The sequence below is a fragment of the Schistocerca piceifrons genome, chromosome 2, assembly GCF_021461385.2.
Source record: "Schistocerca piceifrons isolate TAMUIC-IGC-003096 chromosome 2, iqSchPice1.1, whole genome shotgun sequence".
Classification (NCBI taxonomy): domain Eukaryota; kingdom Metazoa; phylum Arthropoda; class Insecta; order Orthoptera; family Acrididae; genus Schistocerca; species Schistocerca piceifrons.
Window position 1 is genome coordinate 326901879 of NC_060139.1, and position 19617 is coordinate 326921495.

General features: G+C 44.3%; 1 protein-coding gene across 1 annotated transcript in view; it reads right to left on the reverse strand.

Annotated features, from left to right (window-relative positions):
* Positions 1-214: 214 nt before the first annotated feature.
* LOC124775361 (protein odd-skipped-related 1-like) overlaps positions 215-19617 on the reverse strand; it is a 36833-nt gene continuing 17430 nt past the window's right edge. The window contains exon 2 of the mRNA XM_047250193.1: positions 215-425. Coding sequence (XP_047106149.1) covers positions 215-425 — 211 coding nt within the window. The remainder of the gene's footprint in view (positions 426-19617) is intronic.

The window sequence follows — 19617 nt, forward strand, 5'->3', positions numbered from 1 at the left end:
AGGAAGACAATAAAAATTCTCCGGCGTGCGTAGCAAGAGCCGTAGAAAGCGGCGGGACAGCTGGTGACTGCAGGGATTAGCAGGGGCGACCCGCGGCCTGCACCCGTGGCTTCTGCGGGGCGGATCGCCGAGTTGGCGCGTGGGCGCCGTGCTGGGAGCGGCCGCTTGGCCCGGTGACCCGCGAAGAGGCGAAGAGCCACTGTGCGCGGCGGGGTCACGCCTCGCGGGCCTCCAGCGGCAGCGGCTTTCTCCGCGGCTGCGGCTGTGGTGTCATCCCGGAATGCCACGACCCCGGGCCGCCGCCTCCACCAACCTCCAGGTCAGCCAGTGCGCAGCCGCCGTTTTCTCCGCGATTCGCGGCGCTTCTTCCACACACGTTCCCACTGGTTACATTCTCCTCACAGGCTCCACGTCTTCTAACCCACCTATAGAGTCTGCGAAGCCACTGGCAGTTACGAACTGCAAACTTTCGACAGTCCTTCTGGTTAAATTTTCGTTCCTTTCCCTCTAATTATGTTTTGGCAAATTCCGGGATGGTTCGTCTCAATACGCAAGGCCACTTTCCTTCCCCATTCCTGTCTACGTGGGCGTGTACAGTATCTGATGAAAAGTATCTGGATACTCGCGTGTAATGGAGAACTGACCACTAGATGTCATGAGAGGGGGCCCGCCAGTATCAACGCAGGCCGCGAGAATTCTACATCTACATTTATACTACGCAAGCCACCCAACGGTGTGTGGCGGAGGGCACTTTACGTGCCACTGTCATTACCTCCCTTTCCTGTTAAAGTCGCGCATGGTTCGCGGGAAGAGCGACCGCCGGAAAGCCTCCTTGCGCGTTCGAATCTCTCTAATTTTACATTCGTGATCTCCTCGGGAGGTATAAGTAGGGGAAAGCAATATATTCGAGCCGGCCGGAGTGGCCGAGCGGTTCTAGGACTACAGTCTGGAACCGCGCGACCACTACGGTCGCAGGTTCGAATCCTGCCTCGGGCATGGATGTGTGTGATGTCCTTAGACTAGTTAGGTTTAAGTAGTTCTAAGTTCTAGGGGACTGATGACCTCAGAACTTAAGTCCCATAGTGCTCAGAGCCATTTGAACCAATATATTTGATACCTCATCCAGAAACGCACCCTCTCGAAACCTGGACAGTAAGCTACACCGCGATGCAGAGCGCCTCTCTTGCAGAGTCTGCCACTTGAGTTTGCTAAACATCTCCGTAACGCTATCACGAAACATGCCGCTCTTCTTTGGATCTTCTCTATCTCTCCGTCAACCCGACCTGGTACGGATCACACACTGATGAGCAATACTCAAGTATATGTCGAACGAGTGTTTTGTAAGCCACCTCTTTTGTTGATGGACTACATTTTCCAAGGACTCTCATAATGAATCTCAACCTGACACCCGCCTTACCAACAATTAATTTTATATGATCATTCGACTTCAAATCATTCCGTACACATACTCCCAGATATTTTACAGAAGTAACTGCTACCAGTGTTTGTTCCGCTATCATATAATCATACAGTAAAGGATCCTTCTTTCTATGTATTCGCAATACATTACATTTGTCTATGTTAAGGGTCAGTTGCCACTCCCTGCACCAAGTGCCTATCCGCTGCAGATCTTTCTGCATTTCGATGCAATTTCTCTGTATACTACAGCATCATCCGCGAAAAGCCGCATGGAACTTCTGACACTATCTACTAGGTCATTTATATATATTGTGAAAAGCAATGGTCCCATAACACTCCCCTGAGGCACGCCAGAGGTTACTTCTACGTCTGTAGACGTCTCTCCATTGAGAACAACATGCTGTGTTCTGTTTGCTAAAAACTCTTCAATCCAGCCACTCAGATGGTCTGTTGTTCCGTAGGCTCTTACTTTGTTTATCAGGCGACAGTGCGGAACTGTATCGAACAACATTCTCTTGTCAGTATTGAAACAGTAACAGCAGGATAGCTCAGTGACCTCGAGCGTCGACTGGTCTTTGGATGTCACCTGACAAACAAATCAATCACAGACATTTCAACCATTTTAAAGCAGCCCAAGTCGACTATTGGTGTTGTGATTGTGAAGTGTAAACGGGAAGGAAGAACCACAGCTAAACCAAGATTAAGTTGGCCTCATGTACTGTCGGACAGTGACCATCGAAAACTGCAGACAGTGGTTATAAAAAATCGTATGAAATCAGCGGATGGAATCAGCCGTGAATTCCGAGATGCTAGCACCAGCGTAACTAGCACAGTGACTATGCGTAAGGAGTTAAAAACAATGGGGCACAATACCTAGCAGGTCCTCAGAAGCCATACATTTCTGTTGTCAGCGCAAAGCGATGCTTGTGATGATGTAAAGCGGGACGCCGCTGGACAGTGTATGACTGGTAACGAGTGACTTGGTGCGATGAATCTGAAGGAAAGGTTTGGTTTTGGCGAATGCCTGGAGAACCTTACCTGCCATCGCGAATAGTGCCAACGCTGGAGCACGAAGGAGGTAGTGTTACAGTATGGGAGTATTGTTCGTGCTTAGGATGTGGTCCCCCAATGCGCTGAAGAAGACGCCAATTGTGGAAGGATGTATATACATTTTACAGCACTGTGTGTTTGGCATAGCAGAGGAAGGGTTCGGAGACGATAAATGTTTGCATGGGTCTGACACTGCACCCTGTCATAGAGCAGCATCCATGAGAATGGACAAAACATCAGATGGACTGGCCTGCCTAGAGAATCGATCTGGACCCAGTGGAACATTTTTGCAATGAGTTAGAAAGTCGACTTTGCTGGAGACCACAGCGTACAATATCACTACCTTCTCTGGTTTCGGTATGGATCCCCTGATCAGATAGCGTACGTTACGTCATCGGCTACTAATCAACATATGCTCACACAGAGTGTAGGAATGGCTCAAGGAATATTTGATTAATAGAACTCAGTGTCTTATACTGCACGTAATCTGTTTCACTGGAAGAGTAACTGCAGATCTGATGTTTTCACTTAACATATACGACTTATCACACAGATTCATTGACGATGTGATCGTAAGGAATTGCAGAAAGGCTTCGACGAAATTCCCAGTTAAGTATTGAATGGTTCCTTTCAAATGTAGGCGAATGTAGAATGACGCGTAAAACAGAGGAAGAACCCTGTACTGGGTAGACGATTAGTGGTGAATATCTTGAGCATCTTACATCGTGTAAGTATCTAGAAGCAACACTGACATGCAATATTAAGGAAACGATCTTGCCAAGTCAGTATCAGGAAAGGTGGAGGAGAGGCTTTGATTTTTCGTCAGGGTTGTGGGAAAATTTAACGTTTCTACGAAGGAAATTGGCATATATGACGTTACTGCGGCCAATTCTACAATACTGTTTGAAGTTTTAGAGTTATCATCAAGCACCCTTGGTAAATAATATCGAACTAATTCAGTGAAGCACCGCTAGGCTCCTAATTGGTCGGTATAGCACTGTAGTCCATACGAAACTCTAATAGAAATACTTGAGCAATTTAAATGGGAATCCTTGCAGGAAAGACGACATAGTTTTCATCAAACCCTGTTGAATAAATTTAGAGAAACTGCACTTGACGAAGACTGTGTAACAGTTTTTTTGTTTTTTTTTTTTTGTTTTTTTTTGTTTTTTGTTTTGGCAGAATCGTATATCTTGAGTAGGCATCACGAAAGCAAGGCGACAGCATACAGACTGTTTGCCCTCAGCCACCAGTCGAATGAAGTAGAAAGAAATCGATTAGATTGGTACGGTGTGTCCTCCGCCATGCACTGTACAGTGGTTTGTGGAATGCGCATGTGGATGTAGCTGTATACGAGATGTTAAACTCTAGCGCTTCCTTCCTCTCCACGTTGTTGGAACCATTGATTTCATGCAGAAGGAACTATGGTTCATGCCATCAGAAACCCTCTCCCGTTGACTAAGGTTCGAAACGTTAGCCACACGTCCCCTGACTACGGCGTTACGCCAACATTGGCACAAATATGAGTCGTCTTCTGTGGTACCCCAGCAGTAGCAATCTCCGGCCAATCTTGTGCTGCAAAGCAAACTTTCCAAAGCAAAGCAAGCAGTGTACTCAACTAGGTACCTTATTATACACGATCGATTTACGCTCTTTCACATAGCCTACACACTTCCATTGTTCACATTGTATCGTGGAAGTCAAACGCCTAGTCGCCTAATGCCGATTCAGCGTGACTCGGCGTACGTTCCTACAACCTACCACATCAGTATTCGACAAACCTCGAAATTTACGTTATACGTTCTTGGAGTAATAATTCAATGAATCGGCGAAGTTGCCATGCAAATACATCTCGTGTTTTGCAATACATAGCCGACAAAGATTTTCAGACACCCATGTTGAAAAAATGACTTCACAGTAGTACCCGCCTGCAGGGTAGCCACTACATACAGTCGAAGAAGACTTGAGGATGTTCGACAGTATCGATACTGGAAACGTGTTGGCGATGGGATGTTATTTAGGGATAAGCTTGCCCTCTACTTTGTAAGTCGAATAAATGTCACATCGTCTTTAGGGACACGTAAAAGATCAACCACCCAGGTGAGACTGGGCGACGAACAGTTTCGCAGTTTGCCATGGTGCTCCTTAAAAGGCCTTAAATACGTATACAACGCTCCATTTACCGAATTGTTTACGAATTTTTCCTCTGGAATCACTGAACCGTGAAGGTTACATTAGTTTGGGAGATTCTGATAGGAAAGATTTCTTGAGGCCAGTAGGTGAACTTCATGTGTGGAATAGGGCCAATGAAAATAGGCCCCAAAACCATAACGAGACTAGATAGTATTATAATAATAGCAATAACAATAACGGTATAAATGACAACAAACAAGAATATGGAATGAGATCAGTGAGAACCAACAGAGGTAGGAGAGGCCAAAGAGATTATGGAAATAGATGTAGTCACAATTGCAGACCCCAGCACGTCAGAAAATGAGGGTCCGCCAAAGTGAAGAGTTGAGCTGGAGTGGAACATAGGGGTAGGCCCCAACAGCAGCATCAGGAGAACCAACATTATCACTAGAATAATAATTTTAATAATAATATTTAGTACAGTAAGTAGCGAGTAAATTATTGCAATAAAAGTAGGAATAATGAATACCACGCTTGGTACCAAAAGATATAAATCAGTGGAGGAAAAGAGAAAGGGACTCTAAATTAAAGTGGGTATGAGGTCTACCGGAATTTTGTGGATAAAAGGAGCTGAAGAGGTATTATAAGTTAAGAAGTGTATATAATGTGAATGTAAATAATATCTTGCCATTTTGAGAATGGAAGGAACAAAGTAACAAAACCAATAATAAAGAGGGAATCCCCAAAAAGCAGAAATCTGAGACTTGCAAATTAATAGGGAAAGTAACTAATAGTAGCACAGGAAAAGTAGTAGGAGAAGAGGCTATAGAGAATAACTGCCATAAAAATACTAGTGAAAAGGAAGCATATGTTCAGTGGGTAAGAAACTAATGTGTACAGGTGTAACTGAGTATAGGGGGGAAAGAAGAGAAGACATGCGAAGTAGAAATGAGAAAATTGAAGAAAGGTGTTATAATTAATTAGAGGAGAATACTGAGGATATCCTCGAAGCCTTTAGTGAGGAGGAGGAATCAGTAGGGAATTCCTATGATCAAAGTGATGATAATGAAACTAGTAGCGGCGAGAGTGATGAGGCGGTAATAGAACAGAGTGTGTAGTGAGAGTGCACACAATAGACAGGAAATGCAAGAGGAGTCGTCCAATGGGTGTGATTCAAGTGAAGACCAGTACGATAATGATAAAATGGGTAATGAAAGTGTTGGGTCGGAAGGGAAAAAAATCAATAACAAAACAATCGTGCTATAGCCCTTTCCACCCTGGCCTACACGATCGAAGAGGAAGATTGATACTCAATTAGCTTAAGTTGACCTTTAATAAGTGTACAGTTATATGCTGTGAGTGAATATGTATTAAATAGATACTGGTATTGAAACAGCATGTATTTCTGAATCTCTGTGGAAACAGGTAACTGGTAAATATGAAATTCCAGTAATGTCTGTATCTGGACTTAAGACTGTGAGTGACACAGGAAAATTATGCAATCTTGTGAGGAAACAAGTGTATTTGTCTTTTAAAACTGGTAACTGTTCGATGGAAAATGTGGTTTTGGTAGTTGTTAATTTAATCATAAAAATTATTATAGGCTCAGGTTAGACAAAGAGAAATTATTTCAACAAGAGGTGCATGAAGTAACTGATATTACTGAATGGCAGAAAGAAGAAAAGTTATAAGTTATAGAAATAAGTAAAAGCAACTATAATAACCACATAATGTGTGTACAAAAAAAGGATAGTGGAAACAGAGTGGTACTATATGCCACAAAAGTGAATTCAATAACTGAAAGAGGGTGCAACGAACTGGATAGTTTAGATGACATAATACAAAATTTTTATGGAATTAAATATCTGAGCAGCATCGATTTAATAGTGGAGCACTGGTAGATGCACTTGGCTAAAGAATATAGGGAATGGGCAGCTTTTTTATTTGGAACGAAATGGTACTAATATTGTGTAGTGCCATTTCACTTAAACATATCAGTATCCATATTTATACAGGCTTTCGATAAAGTATTAGGCAATGAGCTGAGAAGCACAATTACTGTATACATGAATGATATATAGTGAGAACGACGAAGAGTTGGGAGGAACAGTAATTTGTTAAGATAAGTGTTTCAGGCCTCGCATAAAGCAGGAATGACTTTACAATTAAGGAAATCTGAATTCGTGAAAAGTGAAATTATGTTTGTAGGATATCTAATTAGTAGTCAGGGAATCACTGAAGACCATGAGAAAATTAGAGCAGTTAAAGAATTCCTGGTCCCCAAATGTAGAAGACATTTCTAGGATTATGCAGATGCTTTCAAAAATTTGTGTGATATCAGACTTTTAATAGTACAGCACTGAATTACTCAGAAAAGAAAAGTAAAGCCTTTATTTGGACATAAGAATGACAGCATTTGAACAGTTGAAACAAAAACTCGGCGAAGACGGTATCTGAACCATCAAGACTCAAGATTTCCATTTTGCTTAGAGACCAACACTGTGCATACGAATAAGGAGTACACTTATTGCAAATAGTTAATCGAGACGGGCATGAAGAAAGAAAATCCGTAGCATTTGCAAGCACAACATTGAACACCATTTCAGAAAAGGATGCTTCAGTAATAATTTGGACATTTAAAAAATTTTACAACTTTTCGTGGGGACACAAAGTGATAGTGTATACAGACCCTCAGGCACTAACAATTCTTAACAAATGTTAGCTAGTACATACTAGACTGACATGATGTTTGTTATATTTATAACAAGTTGACATTGAAATGAACTATATGAAAGGTGAACAAAACATTCTACCAGATGCTTTGTCCAGGTTACCCTCAGGAATAAGACCAGAGGATGGAGTATTAGGAGAAGAGGGCTATAAGAGAATCTGTTATATAAAAGCGGTGAAACACCAAAAAAGAAATCAAACACATTTGTAAAAATTTAAGAGACGATCAAAATGAGGACCAACCTTGGTACTAGTTGAGACAGAACTTAGGCAAAAATGTAATGTCAAGATTCAGAAATATTGCTGTATTTTTAATGGACTATTGTTTAGAAGGAAAGAGGAAACAATTGATATTTGGAGAACATGCTGGCCAGAGGAACATGTAACATTAACTGCTTGTATCCATTTCAGTTATGGACACTGTGGAACAGAGAAGTATTTAGAAAACGTAATCGAGTGAGTGTACTTTAAGAATATGTCTAGGAGAAAACATATGACCTTTGCCAGAAAATCAAAGTAAGTAATCAAAAGAGTAGGGGTCTGATGCAATCTACGCCAACCAAAGAAATGCTAGGAATCGTGGCTTTGGATTTCTATGGTCCACTAGCAAAGACGTCAGGGTGTTTTTGTTATATTCGAGTAGCACTTGATGTATTTTCTAAATTTATAAAGTTATACCCTGTTAAAGACTATTTTGTAAAAGTAGGTAAATCAGGTGACGTACTATCAGACAGTGGGTCTCAATTCACTTCCCCGAAATGAAAGTGCAATATGCAGGAACAAGGAGTAGAACTAAGGTATATAGCAGCATATCATGCCACTGGCAATCCAACAAAGCTCTATGTGAGGGAGACAGCGAGGCGTTGTGGGACATTTTGTCTTGACAGGCATAGCAGTTGGGGAAAATATATATCTGAAGTAGAAAATATTTTGGATAATCTGAGACATGAAAGCACAGGATTTAAAACCAATGAAATAATAATGGGAGAAAAAGAAGCTAACATTATAGAAGAAAATGTTGTATTTCCTTTCAGAAAGGATATAACATTCGCAGAAAAGAAAGAGTTAGTAAAAGAGCATAAGGAAAAACAGATGTTGAAGCGTAAGAAAAGACATGATGAGAAAGGAAATTAACTAAAGTAGAGATAGAGGACCTCGTGATGGTCAAATCCCACAAAAAATCTAAACAAACTACTAAATAATTTCTAAGATTTTTTGATACATACAAAAGTCCCTTTGAGATGGCTGATATACCTCATCCCAATGCATATTACTTATTTTTTCCTAAATCAAACAAAACATATGGAGTACATAACATACCAGACTTAAAATTCTATCTAAAGAGGATGTAGGGATGAAATGGTGAAAAATTAAATGAATGAAATGTATCAAAAGGCAGAGGCAGTCGGTGTTTCGAACACCAGTAAGAACTGTGACAGTGTAAGGTACATTTGGTACTGTGGTAGCGTTTGTACAAAGAATATGTATTGTAATTATTTTTGAAATAGCAATACTGCAGTAGCTTGTGTAATTAAAGGATTGAAAATGTGGTTTCAAGTAAACCAACATAACAAATGTAACGTCTTTCAAATGCTTACTGTAAGGGCAGCATGAACATTTATTAATTATTATGCATATATCAAAGGTATTTCCTTTACTGCTTGCTCAATATACAAATTGAATAAGCAGTAAAAAAAAATGGTTCAAATGGCTCTGAGCACTATGGGACTTAACATCTACGGTCATCAGTCCCCTAGAACTTAGAACTACTTAAACCTAACTAACCTAAGGACATCACACGACACCCAGTCATCACGAGGCAGAGAAAATCCCTGACCCCACCGGGAATCGAACCCGGGAACCTGGGCGCGGGAAGCGAGAACGCTACCGCACGACCACGAGCTGCGTACAATAAACAGTAAAGGAAATACCTTTGATATACAGGGTGTTACAAAAAGGTACGGCCTAACTTTCAGGAAACATTCCTCACACACAAAGAAAGACAATATGTTATGTTGACATGTGTCCGGAAACGCTTACTTTCCATGTTAGAGCACATTTTATTACTTCTCTTCAAATCACATTAATCATGGAATGGAAACACACAGCAACAGAACGTACCAGCGTGACTTCAAACACTTTGTTACAAGTAATGTTCAAAATGCCTGTCCGTTAGCGAGGATACATGCATCTACCCTCCGTCGCATGGAATCCCTGATGCGCTGATGCAGCCCTAGAGAATGGCGTATTGTACCACAGCCGTCCACAATACGAGCACGAAGAGTCTCTACATTTGGTACCGGGGTTGCGTAGACATGAGCTTTCAAATGCCCCCATAAACGAAAGGCAAGAGGGTTGAGGTCAGGAGAGCGTGGAGGCCATGGAATTGGTCCGCTTCTACCAATCCATCGGTCACCGAATCTGTTGTTGAGAAGCGTACGAACACTTCGACTGAAATGCGCAGGAACTCCATCGTGCATGAACCACATGTTGTGTCGTACTTGTAAAGGCCCATGTTCTAGCAGCACAGGTAGAGTATCCCGTATGAAATCATGATAACGTGCTCCATTGAGCGTAGGTGGAAGAACATGGGGCCCAATCGAGACATCACCAACAATGCCTGCCCGAACGTTCACAGATAATCTGTGTTGATGACGTGATTGCACAACTGCGTGAGGATTCTCGTCAGCCCACACATGTTGATTGTGAAAATTTACAATTTGATCACGTTGGAATGAAGCCTCATCCGTAAAGAGAACATTTGCACTGAAATGAGGATTGACACATTGTTGGATGAACCATTCGCAGAAGCGTACCCGTGGAGGCCAATCAGCTGCTGATTGTACCTGCAGAAGCTGTACACGGTACGGAAACAACTGGTTCTCCCGTAGCACTCTCCATACAGTGACGTGGTCAACGTTACCTTGTACAGCAGCAACTTCTCTGACGCTGACATTAGGGTTATCGTCAACTGCACGAAGAATTGCCTCGTCCATTGCAGGTGTCCTCCTCGTTCTAGGTCTTCCCCAGTCGCGAGTCATAGGCTGGAATGTTCCGTGCTCCCTAAGACACCGATCAATTGCTTCGAACGTCTTCCTGTCGGGACACCTTCGTCCTGGAAATCTGTCACGATAAAAAGGAACGCGCCACGGCTATTGCCCCGTGCTAATCCATACATCAAATGGGCATCTGCCAACTCCGCATTTGTAAACATTGCACTGACTGCAAAATCACGTTCGTGATGAACACTAACCTGTTGATGCTACGTACTGATGTGCTTTATGCTAGTACTGTAGCGCAATGAGTCGCATGTCAACACAAGCACCGAAGTCAACATTACCTTCCTTCAATTGGCCGACTGGCGGTGAATCGAGGAAGTACAGTACATACCGACTAAACTAAAATGAGCTCTAACGTGGAAACTAAGCGTTTCCGGATACATGTCCACATAACGTCTTTTCTTTATTTGTGTGTGAGGAATGTTTCCTGAAAGTTTTGCCGTACCTTTTTGTAACAACCTGTATGCATAATAATTAAAAAATGTTCATACTGCCCTTACAGTAAGTAAGGAAGTCGTTTCTGAAAGTATTTGTATGGAGTGTAGCCATGTATCGATGTGAAACGTGGACGATGAATAGTTTAGACAAGAAGAGACTAGAAGCTTTTGATATGGGGTGCTACAGAAGAATGCTGAAGCTTAGATGGGTAGATCACATAACTAATGAGGAGGTATTGAATAGAATTGGGGAGAAGAGGAGCTTGTGGCACAACTTGACTAGAAGAAGGGATCAGTTGGTAGAACATGTTCTGAGACATCGAGGGATCACCAATTTAGTATTGGAGGGCAGCGTGGAGGGTAAAAATCGTAGAGGGGACCAAGAGATGAATGCACTAAGCAGATTCAGAAGGATGTAGGCTGCAGTAGGTACTGGGAGATGAAGAAGGTTGCACAGGATAGAGTAGCATGGAGACCTGCATCAAACCAGTCTCAGGACTGAAGACCACAACAACAACAGCAACAAACAGTTATGGAAATATAATGTCGCAATTACACTAATTAAGATGATATTTCATCTCATGTGTCTTTTATCAACCAATAATGCAATAGAGGGGCAAATGTAATACGACAATGTCATATCAGACTAATTGTCACAAGAAAGAAGTCGTTCCGAGTTGCGGACGCAAGGAGGGGAGAAGTGTAAGCTCCTGACATCTACCCGTGTCAAACATGAGTCACACTAGAGTGAGCTACCACCATCTAGACATATTGATTCCCAGTGTACAGACATGATTGTGGATGATGTGGGTAACTGGTGGCGAAGCTCGTTTCCCAGCGTTTAGAGAGTGAGGGTGAACACCTGCTGGCCGGATCTCACTGGGGGCGTCCGCGCGGCAGTGCTGGCTGGGAACGCAGCCTGCAGAAGCCGCGTCGCTGTAGGTGTGGGGATTAGTGCGCCGACCATCACGGGAGCGTCGCGGGATTTCTATTCAAATGAGCGGCCCGGCGACCGCTCCTCGCGCTTCTCCGGCAGCAGAACGTGTTTCTGCGGTCGCTCAGCCACTGTCCGCCGCGGAAAATCCCTGCAGTGTCGCCAGCGACAAGACGTGCCCAACCACGTCAGATTACCTCAGACCTTTCCAACAGCGTAATGCCACTCTCGTGAAGACTCGGCTAGACGGAGCTAACTAAAGATCTGACATAACGTCTACTTGTGGCAACGACTGGCAGAGATCCTTGGTAGCTAAATTGAATTACCTTATTTCCATAACTTCTCCTCCTCAACTGATGATACTGTCTGAGCCCAAATCCATGCATTCCAGTGCACACTGCCTCATAAAATATGTGAAACTCCAGAAGATACGGTCGGATGTCGATGTAATTTCTTTCACCTACACACCTTCGGTTGGTATGTAAATAGCTAGAGTTGCAATTCTCTGACAAGTAGAACTGCACACACGGTGCATTATTTTTGATCGTATTTAGTGTTGTTACCAGGCGTGGTAGTGTATATGAGGTCCTGAATTACGTCAGATGTTAAGTGACCACTACAAAGAATACCGAGACACTACATACCAAAGAGAGAGAGAGAGAGCATTATCTGAATCTGCAGAGGTTGAAAGGGACCTCATTGCGCGTCTCCATTTCTCCGGCTAGTCGAATCGCGCGATATTTGCTACTGGATTCAAACGTCCCTGCAGACAGGACTCAGCAAATGGCTCCTAATGGAACAAAATCGACAGATGTAAAGGTAATTTCCGAAGTACCCCCAAGGAGGTATGTAAGGTCCGTTACTGTTCACAAAGTATATAAATGATCTAGTAGAGAGCATCAGAAGCTCTTTCTTCGCGGGTAATGTGGTTGTCTATAAGCAAACAGCAATGCCAGAAGACGGTATCGAACTGTTGAATGAGCTTCAGAGGGTTGATGAATGGTGAAGGCTCTGGCAGTTGACTCTGAACGTAAATAAATGCAATGTATAGATCATAAACAGGAAAAGAAATCGGCTACTATACAACTACACTGTTGATGACAAACTGCTGGACCCAGTATCTACCGTAAAATATCTAGGAGCAACTATCCAGAGCGACCTGAAGTGGATTCGTCACATAGAAAAATTAGTAGGAGAAGTAGGTGCCATACTGACATTCTTAAGGAAATGTAACTCATCCACGAAGTAAAATGGTTCAAATGGCTCTAAGCACTCTGGGACTTAAAATCTGAGGTCATCAGTCCCATAGACTTAGAACTAATTAAACCTAACTAACCTAAAGACAACACACACATCCATGCCCGAGGCAGGATTCGAACCTGCGACCAGTGCCACAGTGGCCGGCGTCCACGAAGTAAGTGGCTTAGAATGCGCATGTCCTGACGATTCTTGAGTACTGTTCATCAATACAGGATCCTTACCAAGTGGAACTGGTAGAAGAGATAGAGAAGGTCCAATGAAGAGCGGCGTGTTTCGTTGCCGGATCGTTTAGTCGATGCCAGAGCGTTACATAGATGCTCAACAAACTCCAGTGGCCGACATTACAAGAGAAGTATTGTGCATCACAGAGAGGTTTACTATTGAAATTTCGGGGCACCTCTTTCTGGGAAGAATTAGACAACGTATTACTTCCTTCCACACCACATCTTGCGAAAAGACGACGTCGAGATAATTCGAAAAATTTGAGCTAATACAGACGCTGATAGACAAACATTCTTTCCGCACGCCATTCGCGACTGGAACAGGGAAGGGAGGATCAGTTAATGGTACCAGAAGCACTCTCTGGCACACACCGTTATGTGGCTTGAGGAGCATGACGTAGCTGTAAATGTAGATATAAGTCAAGATCTGAGGGGCATTCAGATGTGTGAGTGACTCAATGTTGGACTTTGTGGGAACGTGAAAGCAGACGCACTTGTTCTCAAGATTCTGTTCGACCATGTTGGACGACCACAACGGATGATAGTGGCACTGTGCACAAAGGACATCAAAACTCAAGAACATCCACACCTGCCTTCCAAGAATACACAACAGACTCACTGCCACATTTTCAGCAGCCGGTCTAGGTTCAAATGGCTCTGAGCACCATGGGACTTAACTTCTGACGTCATCAGTCCCCTAGAACTTAGAATTACTTAAACCTAACTAACCTAAGGACATCACACACATCCATGCCCGAGGCAGGATTCGAACCTGCGACCGTAGCGATCGCGCGGTTCCAGACTGTAGCGCCTAGAACCGCTCGGCCACACCGGCCGGCGCTCGGTCCTTCTCGGATGTACTCGGTAAGGCACGACATCTCATTTAGAAATCGTAACTGGTTGACTAAATTATCACAAGTTGTATGCGCGATAGTGCCCAAGATGCTTACCGAAACACACAAAATCAACAGAGTCAGTGCCACTCGTGTATTTCTTGACAGTTTTCAGATTGAAAGCGAGGCTTTTCTCAAGTCTATTGTGACAGGAGATGAATCTCGGGCTTATCACCATACTCTAGAGGGCAAACGACAATCAGTGAAGCCATGCCCATGCTCGTTCAGCCAAAAAATTCAAAACTCAGTAAACTACGAGGAAAATCATGGTGTCAGTGTTTTCGGACAAATGGGGTTCTGCTTGTTGATTTTTCGGAAAGATGTGAAATTATAAATGTTGCAAGATATTGTGAGATCATGAAGAACCGTCGCAGAGCTATGCAGAACAAACGTAGCGGGGTGCTGACAACAGGAGTCTGTCTCCTTCATGACAATTTGCGTCCTGGCACCGCTCATGCAACACAAGAGTTGTTGACTTCCTTTGGTTGGGATATTTTAAGCCACCCCTCTCACAGCCCCGATCGCGCACCTGGTGAGTATCATCTGTTCACTAAATTGATGAAACACATTCGGGGAAAACACTTTTCCGACGACGACGAGGTGAAAATCAAAGTGAAGAACAGGCTGAAAAAGACAACCGAAGACGTCTATGAAACAGGAGTCAAAAACTCGTCCCATGGATGAAAAAATTTATCGAGGTAAATGGTCATTATGCGGAAAAATAATGCAAGCCCTATACTACAAAACAGGTAAATTTTATTAAAATAAATTCATTTTCTGTACTTCAAAAAAAAATTCTTGTAACCTTAATTTCCGGATTAGCCTCGTATCTGTGAGTGGTGCCGTTGTTCTTACTAAGTCACATGTGACTCTTTGGACTCCCCATAGCAGCTTGGACTGAAGTGGTTATGGCATATCATAGAGTAAAGAAGCACACTCGGAAGTCAACTCGGACTGATTACGACTGGAGCGTTCACAGGTGGAATGTCGGAAAGGAAAGTGCTGAGACCCTGTACGCACGTCCGAGGAGCGAATGGGAACACCGCCCCCGCTGTGATTTTGGAAACTTCCCGTGGAGGCGCCGACACTGATCTCGTCTGGCCTAGTCTCTTCTCGTTTCCCAATTAGGAGGCCTTGCCTGGCCCTCCCTTGTCCTGCCCCCGGCGTCCCGTGTGAGAGCGACCGCTGTCGCTGGCACTGCAGCCGATGCGGCCTCGAGGTCGGCCGACGCGGCTGTCAGCTTTCACGGCGCCTCACGCCAGCCCGTCGTACCTCAACTCAGATCAGGCCAGCTCAGCTCGCTTGGCATTCTAGAGCCGCTGAGGCACTGCCGAGTGTTTAATTAGACCAGCCACTGCCTGCCCGCATCTCAAGTGAAGGCCAGCATCAACTGTGCTCAATAGCCTAAGGCCACTCGGAACGTGTTTAATTTCGTGGCTCAGTGGATAAATATCATTTTACAGTGCGAACAAGTCTGGCTTCTATTATCGTCTTCCATTCGAAGCTTACATCTGGCAATGGTTGCTGAATGCGGAAAACTTGTGCCGTGGGCAAACTCTGGTATTAACTGGCAGGGTGAGTCAGTCTACAGATCAAAGGAGAGGCAAATCGCATCTAAACCTGTCAATCCTGGTAAAGTTCTGGCTAGTTAAAACAAAGTTTCAGTCTGGAGCTGGAGATCACAAACCACAAGGTGACTGTCGAACTCACGTCATCCTTCCTTTCGACCTGTCGTTATCGCGTAAGGGCGCACTCAGGGTTCAGGAGAGACTGGTATAGGCGTACCTCCTTAAGCTGCTGGCTGGGCCACAACGTCCGGCTAGGCCACACTTATTCGCGATTTGTTTGAAGAACATTCTGGACAGTTTGAGTGAATGGGTTGGCCACCAGATCGTCCGTCACGAATCCAGCCGAACATGTTTGATACATAATCGAGAGGTCAGTTCGCCCACAAAACCCTGCACCGGCAACACATTCGCAATTATGGACGGCTACAGAGGCAACAAGGCTCAATATCTCTGCAGGGGACTTCGAACGACTTGTTGAGTCCATGCCATGTGAAGCTGGTTCTGCCAGGGAAATATTAGGAGTTATCCAGTGACTAATACTATTTTCTCTGCTACGTGTTTTATCAGTTGGTCAGTGAAGAGAAAAATTACGAATGATTTCTTTTTAGGGTTCCATACCTCAACTAGTAAAAATGGAACCGTTATTCGATTACTGTGTTGTCCGTCCGTGTGCCTCTCCGTTAGTTAAGGTGCCTTATCTCAGGAACTTGTAGAGATATAAAATTGAAATTTATGCCGCATACTAAGCCTACAGCCGCGTGGGATTAGCCGGAGGTTCGAGTCCTCCCTCGGGCGTGTGTGTATGTCCTTAGGATACTTTAGGTTAAGTAGTGTGTAAGCTTAGGGACTGATGACCTTAGCAGTTAAGTCCCATAAGATTTCACACACATTTGAACTAAGTCTACAGTCCATTGGCGATGTAAAAATATTGAGGTTCTAAGACAATGAAAGCAAAAGGTACTGCCATCTATGGTACATATTATGATATGCACAGACACACTCACCGAAAGCACTTGAAGCACACTGTTTTCCACAGAACTGTTTCGAGACTGCAAAGAGTTCCGCTACGCAAAGTTTCCCAGAAATGTAGCCGCTAACTTCCAAGGGATGTGAGGCACATCATAAGGACTGAGAATTGCATAGGAAACCATGGACACAAATGTCGTCGTATGCCTCTAGGAGGTGCTGTAGACTACACGACAGAATTAGAGAGGAACGCCACTTAGTGGAGCTGTACACGGGAGTATTGGAAGGGAATGTGAGGATTTACTCAATCGAGTGCTGGCCAGCATATGAGGAGCATGAAACAGTATACGAAGGGCGTGACTTCAGGCATGCATTTAATACCAGAACGAGCATTTGTGAGCACCAGAAAATCCCCACGATTTGCAGCACCATGCGGCACAACATCGCTTCAAAGTTACTGTCTGGGCGGGTTTGGTCAGCGACTGCATAGTCGCGCTGTACCTCTTACCAACCCGCTTGACCGCCGTACTCTATCAGATGTTTCCCGGCTTGCATGAAGATGTTGCAGCAAATGCGAGGCGCAGATTGTGGTTCCAACATGACTGGGCATGTCCTGACTTTGGACTGGCTGTTTGTAGGCCATTAAGTGCCCTACGTCACACAGAAGTTTCCAGCAACGTTTCTGGGACACCCTGTATATATAAAGCTTTTGACTCCTACTCTGGCGTGGCGTGATATGCGATGGGTTGAACAAATACAAAACATACTGGACGGTATAATTGCTGCCAGTCTCCGGAAGCTGGTCAGTCAATGGAAATCACCGCTATCTATTGCTCATATTTCATCGTAAGACGAAATATTATGAGCTCTGTCCTTTGCGAGGATGAATCCCGTCTGCTGGCCTTGCTCATGACGCTGTAAGGAAAGTATAGCAAGCAGCCGGGTGCGGAATGATTATAGCGACAAGGGGCAGCGAATGGGGAAATCCACTGACATAAGCGCCTACCCCCCTTTCCACTCGGGTATGGAGCTCCAGAGGAATTATTGCATAAACGTTTTTGCCCCCGCAACAACGAATCTAATTTTCTCTTTGGGTCCCCAAGCGATGCGCAGAGGGGGTCGAGCGAGGTAATCGCTGGGAAGGGGGCGGGCGGGGGGGGGGGGGGCGTTATAGCACATACGTTCAGTTTTCCTGTTAATCCTATTTGGTATCTTAGTAAACTGATTGCATTTTTCCAATATGCTACCAGCGAACCCAAGTCTGCCAGGAACTTTATCTACAACAGAGCTTCTGCGTCGATCAATTCCATATCCGTACAAAGTGCAATTTGCGGACATTTGTGCGTGCCAAATTTAATATTTCTGAACATTTACAGAACTTTGAAATTTGATGAATACCTGACTGATTAGCTTAATTGCGTAACTTTTTCAGGTAGTACATTATTATGAATAAATGCGTAATTTGGGGAAAGTCGGAAGCTACTATTAATATTGTGTGCCAAGTTATTGACATACAACATGAATAACAACGGTCCGAACACAGTTCCCTGAGGTACGCCTGAAGTCAACTTCTGCCTACGTTGAAGATTTGCCATCCAGGAAACAAGATAATCCTCAGTCCAGTCAGATCTTTATTTCGTTAGTAAGTGTTGATATGGTTTGGTGTCAAACGGTTTTTCGAAGACAACAAATAGTGCATCTACTTGATTGCCACGATTCTTGCGTTTCAGGATGTCACGTAAGAAAGTGCGAGATGGGTTGTGCATGGCCGATATTTTCAGAATCGTTGCAGTAATGCTAACTTGATCGCAACCTGTCCGTTCGCGGTGGGAAGGTATTTACAGCGTTTTCCTACCTGCTCTTGCCGTTGCACGCAACGCTGCACGGTATCCCCCTCCGTGCCCCGCGTTACCTGTTTTAAAGGCGCCGCCGGCGCGTGTTGCTCAGCGAGAGAGCGGAGGTTAGCTGAGGTGAGGTGAGGAGCTTTTAAAGCGCACCCAGTGACCCAGAGAGCCGCTCAGCTGGTCGCGGGATCGAGCCCCGGCTCGCTTGGGCTTCTCTTTGCATTCCTTCCTGAGTCAGTGCAGGCGCTGCTGTCTCATCAAGGTCACGGCCGGTAGCCGCCGTCTGATTCACTGGCGCGCATATCTCATTCTACGCTAACGATACCTCCGCCTGTACTTACTTTCACCTCTACTGCACCGAAGCAAATCGGTATTCACTGCGAGGAGGTAAGAGATTTCTCTGAGGCGCTACTGCTGACAACAGTCTCTTTATTATGTCGTGTCTGGAGCGTAATCACTGTTGTAAATATACAGATACAGTGAGTGCGGTGGAACGGAGCTCTTCCTTCACAACTTTCTACGTAGGTGGGTGGATTCCTCTCTGTGAATATCTTCAACTGACGTCGTCGTTTAACTCGTGTTAGACAATTTAATCGAAGTAGCTATAACATTCCCTTACATGTACTGTCTAAAGACACATTTGATAATCACTATCATAACAATCATCGTTGAACCCAAGGAACACGAGACTGCAGTCTTATTGCACGTAACAAAATACACACACCCCGGTTCCCAGAACTCCTGAAAATAGACGTTGACTGTGGATATTTTATCACAGACACAGTCCCTTTGACTGTTCAAAGATGTCTACATCTACATTTATACTCCGCAAGCCACCCAACGGTGTGTGGCGGAGGGCACTTTACGTGCCACTGTAATTACCTCCCTTTCCTGTTCCAGTCGCGTATGGTTCGCGAAAAGAACGACTGCCGGAAAGCATCCATGCGCGCTCGAATCTCTCTAATTTTACATTCGTGAATTCCTATGGAGGTATAAGTAGGGGGAAGCAATATATTCCATACCTCATGCAGGCCGGCCGGGGTGGCCGAGCGGTTCTAGGCGCTAAAGTCTGGAACCGCGCGACCGCTACGGTTAGTTAGGAT